Source organism: Nuphar pumila, chromosome 13, assembly GCF_984573655.1.
Source record: "Nuphar pumila chromosome 13, dmNupPumi1.hap1.1, whole genome shotgun sequence".
Classification (NCBI taxonomy): Eukaryota; Viridiplantae; Streptophyta; class Magnoliopsida; order Nymphaeales; family Nymphaeaceae; genus Nuphar; species Nuphar pumila.
The window spans coordinates 12,863,727-12,869,380 of NC_143261.1; the positions used below are offsets into that span (position 1 = coordinate 12,863,727).

At 39.2% G+C, this 5,654-nt stretch overlaps 1 protein-coding gene across 1 annotated transcript; it reads right to left on the minus strand.

Moving 5' to 3' along the window:
- Positions 1–1,247: 1,247 nt before the first annotated feature.
- Positions 1,248–4,949, minus strand: LOC149817802 (GDSL esterase/lipase EXL3-like). The gene is made up of 5 exons (XM_089986089.1): positions 4,706–4,949; positions 3,152–3,282; positions 2,831–3,064; positions 2,432–2,687; positions 1,248–1,429 (listed from the first exon to the last, which is right to left on the minus strand). Exons 1-5 carry the CDS (start codon positions 4,947–4,949, stop codon positions 1,248–1,250), a joined length of 1,047 nt encoding a protein of 348 aa, XP_089842215.1.
- Positions 4,950–5,654: the final 705 nt, after the last annotated feature.

The following is a 5,654-nucleotide window of genomic DNA, read 5'->3' on the forward strand; positions in this document are numbered from 1 at the left end:
CTCTTTCAGCCATTCCTTCTCACTTCATGTCAGTCAACAAGAAGCCTGCGAAGATTGCTAAGCATACAGATAGACTGATCCATTCCTTTCTATAGGCCGGATGTCATGAGCATTCAAAATTCACATTAGTCGGTCGGCAGAGGGTCAGGCGTGGTGGCCTTGGGGTTTCTTCTCTCTCCTTGAAAAACTCAGCCCTGCTGTCTAAGTGGTGGTGGTATATTTGTTGAGAAGGGGCCGATTTGGCTACTTTAAGGCCAAGTATGCCTTGCACGGCCACGTCGATCTTCCTCGGACATATGGTCCCATTGGTGTAAAATATGGCCACAGTTCGCTTCTGGCTTGGTGCAATCTAATGATGATGATGCTGGTTGTGTTTGGGTTGACCCTTCTTGGAATCCTCTTTTTGGGGGGCAGGTTATATGTCCCTCCCCCCCCCCCCCAAAAAAAAAAAAAAACAACATGCATTGTAGCTACAGTGCGTGTTCTCCGAGAACACGCAACACCCTCTCCTCTTTATGCCTTGCATTCCGTGAAATGGGACTTGACCTATTGCCAGGTGAATGTGTGTGGGGTTGGGGTTCGATTCTGTGGGCTAGATTCTTTGTGCGGCTGGTGATCATGGATGGAGTACTTACACGCGAAAAATTGTCTAGGTGTGACCTATGTATGGTTAGTGTGTGTTGGTGCAGCTATGGAGACCACCCCTCATCTACTTTGGTACTGCCCCTTTTTCCAGTTTCTATTCACTTTTTCATGGAGGCAACTCCATATGTCACCTATCCATGAAGTTTCTTTCGCCCGAGATTTACTACTTCATTCGAAGCTTCCTCCTAGAGTCAACCGATGGTTCTTCATGTGGCGGTGTTGGTTGTTCATCGCTTGGTGGGCAGTTTGGCATCAGCATGCTCGGTCCCTGCTTAAGCATGTCCTAACCGACGCGGCGACGTCTTTCACCTGGTCGCTCTTATGTGATCAACGGCGGAACTTAGCTGGATTCACCCTCTCTTTGCTGGTAATCAGGTACTTCTTGTAAAGCTTGGGGTCTATACCTCATCGCCCTAAGCCCGAGTTTTGCTTAATATGTTTACTTGCTTCTCTAATTAATTAATAAATTAAGTTTCTCTTTGCTAAAAAAAAAACTCAAAATTACAGAGAGAGTGCAATGAATTGGGCAGCCAAAATGACCAAAACCAATGTCATTATTATGGAGCCATTGGAAAAAAGTTGAACGGTTCATGAAATACTCATTAGGAGAATTTGTCTAGGGATTGATTAACAAGGATACGGTAGGCTCTCTCTGTGGGGTGAAAACTGTCCCAGAAGAGATATTTTGAATCGTCTTCACATGTGAACGGATTCAAACTGCCGCACAAGAAAACGACTTCCAAAGCTCCAGTGCCACAACACCCACGCGTTGTCTCCTGAAAACCTGAAACATGTACCAATATTAACACACATTACAATCAGTGATTTCTTAGTTTTCTTGCAAGTATAACAATCTTTAGAAAATGAATAAGAGAAGCCATTAGGTGCTAGGTGCCTGTTCCATGGACAACATTTTCCAGATTATTCATTTTGTCACTAAAACAAGATAATATGAATTATATTGACCCTTTTCAGCTACTTTGAATTGATTATATATATATATATATATATATATATATATATATATATATATATATATAGTTGTAGCTGCTTAATGCATCTGTGCTTAAGGAAAATGCATGCAAACTACGTGATGGACACTCAGTGTGCATCCTGTAAAAAAATAGACTATTTAGTGGCGCTTTTGAAGTGCGGGTAAATAGCTTAAGCACACAGTGCATTAAGCAGCTACACAAAAACATGGAGAAATCACTGTTATGGTTCAGGCGTCCCATTCGGGCTGAGAGGTGTCGCCTTGACCGTGGACCAGAGTCGGTGGCCACAGTGTAAAACTCAAGGAGTACTGCCCCCTATGAATTGATTATATGGCTACAAAAGAATATGTTTATCTATGTTGATCCCGAAAAACAAGATAAGCTGAATATTTTGCTACTACAGTTCAGAAATGCCGTGACCAATTTCATGCTTACTAGTACTAGGGAATTCAAGAATTTTCAAATATGATCCAGAAATAACTTTATGTTCTGAGAATCCAGGAAACATTGAATTTTTTCAGTAGCATTGTAACTTATCATGTAGTTACAACCTAAAATCCAGAACTACTTGCATTTTAAAGCACTCCTACTACTGACCAAGCTTGAATTGGTAATTATAAATCTGAAAGTATTAGGAAGTAAAACCATCTTGATCATTGGGATTATGCTATGTTTAAAGACGGTGTTTGTTTATACTCACTAGGAAGGCTGAATCCCGAATTTGAAACTTTAAACAAGTTATATAGCTAGCCAGACATTGAATAAAGGAGAGAATAAAAAGATGAGGTTACCATATTTTTCAGGGTTTTGAATAAAGTCCACCACAGGGGAGTATATGTCTAAGTATGAAATATTTGATCCACCAAGTGTTTCATTCAGCGATAGGAGTTCCTTTGACAGCTTCTCATTATACAGCAAAGAAGCTTGATTGTAAATCTCTGCACACTCTCGGCCTAAACCTCCTGCCAAAGTTCTAACAAAGGGGACACATCCTAGAGGTGGCAGTCCAGAAACCACAAGCCTTCTGCCTCCTAGTGCGTATAGTTCCTGCAGAACACCAATAAAAACAGGCAAGAAGTGGAGAGACAAAGGTCTCAATAAGAAAATATTTTCATGGTGTAACTAATAAATGTAAAAATAAATTCATATGATTGTTGGAAGTGATCCCAATTTCTTTATTAAAAAACTACCTTGGTAAAATCTGATGCTTTTGCCACCAAGAGATCTACATAGGAAGAAAGATCGTACTGTGACCTTCTTAATCCCATGGTGAAATAGGTGCCCCAAATGTCATTGCTCCCAATAACAAGCAAGTACAGTGCATTAGATATGATGTAGCTTGATTTCTCTTCACCAGCTATAGCCTTTAATCTCACCATGTATTCTTTAAATAGTTCCAGTTGAGAAGGCAATGGAATGGCATGCTGTAATCAAATAATTAATAAACGGATCAAAACGTGAAAACGAGATAAAGAATAAAAAAGAGCTCCTTAATTTGGTTTAGGCTTTACAACAAAATTGGATGTTAAATCATCCAATCCTGCACCGCCCGAAGCGAAGGTAACGCCATTTAGAAGATCGCTGTCTTGCAGGTTAGGATCAAGATAAGCCCGAATGATTTCTGATATTCCAACCTCCGAAGCTGCAATGCAATAGAATTGATTGCATTAGAGTTACCATGCAACTGCAAAGCATAAAGAAGTGTCGCTTTCTTGTATGTTTCACATCAGATTGTGAGAAACAAAAAGATGGATGGCAAGTAGTAGTATGGCAAGGCTTTCGCTTCTTTGCCATGTCAGTCCACACAAAAAAAAAAACTTCTGTAGCGATGTAGCTTCAGGTCATAGCAGAACTCTTACAATTTGGCTTACATTGCTTTTGAATCCAATCTAAATTGAACAAAATTTTGCTATCCTAGGGCTAGGAGTGCAGATTTGGTCTTACCAGAGCCGTGGATGGACGCTGAACATCTTTTTAGAAAATTTGTTGGTTATTATTGCGTTTGTTGGTGTTCTGGATTCAGTGAGATCTGTCAAACAGGCCTCAAAACCACAACACATTAGCGAATTGGACATGGTTTATAAAAATGGCACAGGTTGGAATTTGATTGTGCCACTGCACTTGGCTGCCATCCATCTTTATCAGCTGTGGGGCTTAACAGCATATGGAGGATGGTAAGGTGTAGCGGCAAGTGTATAATGTGATTGCACCTGATCTATGCCGTTCCTGTTTAGTGTCAGCAAGAATATAGATATGTACGACTTCGAGAACCAAGATCCTCCTTATGCTGTTTGAAATAATTTTGAACGTGACCTAGATAGTTTATGCCATCTCAACATTTCTGCTAGTAAATTGCTTCCATCACTTCAAAAACTAACTGAAAATTTGAAATTCATGATCTCTCTCTCTCTCTCTCTCTCTCTCTCTATATATATATATATATATATATATATATATATATATATATATATAGAGAGAGAGAGAGAGAGAGAGAGAGAGAGAGAGAGAGGATTTTTTCTCATCATAATATATATACATATACATAAAAAAAATCCATGAAAATCGCAGTTCACAGATTAGTTCTTTTATATATATATATATATATATATATATATATATATATATATATATATATATATATATATATATGAAAATCTCAGTGCATACCAGTTTATATATTTTGCTGGTTTACATATTCCAATTACTTTGTATATAGGAAAACTGAAATATGAAAACTAGCAAAATATGTGACCTAGTATGAACCAAGATTTTTATAGGGTTTTCTGCAAACCTAACCCTGCAGATAAATTCGGCGTGGTTCATTTGCTTGGTCGAATTAAAAAATGTGATTTTGTATGATTGAATATTTACAAAAATTCTGAGCCATTGATTTTAAATCCTTTTTATACATCATAATCGGATAATCTAAGAGTCCAATTCTATAAAACTAAGCATCTAGATCGCATCAGTATGGTAAAATTTTAGAAAAAAAAAAACTATGAAAATCTCGTGCATACCAATTTACATATTTGAATGGTTTATGTAAAAGTGAAAGCTCGAATTACCAATAATGTCATTAACAATTTTGCCATTGGAGAACCTTCCTGTGGGTAATTGTCCATAGAAATCCCTACCGTAGGGAGGGAAATCACACTTGGCGATGGTCTTGAGATGGTTGTTGTTGCCAGCATCGACTATGGAATCACCAAACGCGATCAGCGCTGGCGCTTTGGTTCTCTGACCAGATACCATCATCACCTGTGCTACGAACAGAAGAAACAAACCAAAGAGAAGAAACAGCGTCTGCATTTCTGCCCACGCTGAGCAGATTAAAACTTGGTGCCTTCCTAAAGTTTGGAAGTTTGATTCAAATTGGTATCTTCATGCTTTAAGGTGCGTCCCTATAAATAGGAGAACGTGAAGGCTAAAAGTTTTGGGCGATGGTAACGATGTGATGATAGTGCAATGAAGCTGGTTTTGATAACAACGCAGGACCTGCCTTTTGGGTGCACCATAATGCAACCACCACTGCTCTGTGCAGCCATAAATTTCCAAAGTGGCTATCCTGTATATGGGAAGGTCCAATCATGACCCCAATATTGTTTTGAGGAGTGTGTTGCTTGGAAAACGATACCCATAAATGACGTAGATGGTACTCGCACCATTGGTCGATGCCAGAGAAATATGTGAAACATAGCCAATTGACTACTCAAAATATGCCAAACTTGGCCATTTTTTTTTTTTGATAGCCTTACTTTTGCTGCCTAACAAATTAGATGTCTTCGTCGTGTAATCGGTAGTTGAATAAACCAGGCTTGATGTAATTGTTGCCTGAAAAAATCAAGCACCGTGTCAATTGTCGTTTGGAAATAATGATGGCAGTGGACCAGGGCAAACGGCCCCACCCCGCTTTGCCCGGTTTGGACCGGGGATGAAGGACATGAAAAGGGGATGAAGGCAAGGATGAAGATTAAAATCAAAACCCATGTGGGGATGGACTTATGCTTTCTCCTG

Coding starts and splice junctions, on each gene's coding strand:
- LOC149817802 (XM_089986089.1), bottom strand. CDS start 4,949: ATGCAGACGCTGTTTCTTCTCTTTGGTTTGTTTCTTCTGTTCGTAGCA. Junction 2,688..2,830: donor AAGCATCAGATTTTACCAAG/GTAGTTTTTTAA, acceptor GGTGTTCTGCAG/GAACTATACGCACTAGGAGG. Junction 1,430..2,431: donor TCAAAACCCTGAAAAATATG/GTAACCTCATCT, acceptor TACATGTTTCAG/GTTTTCAGGAGACAACGCGT.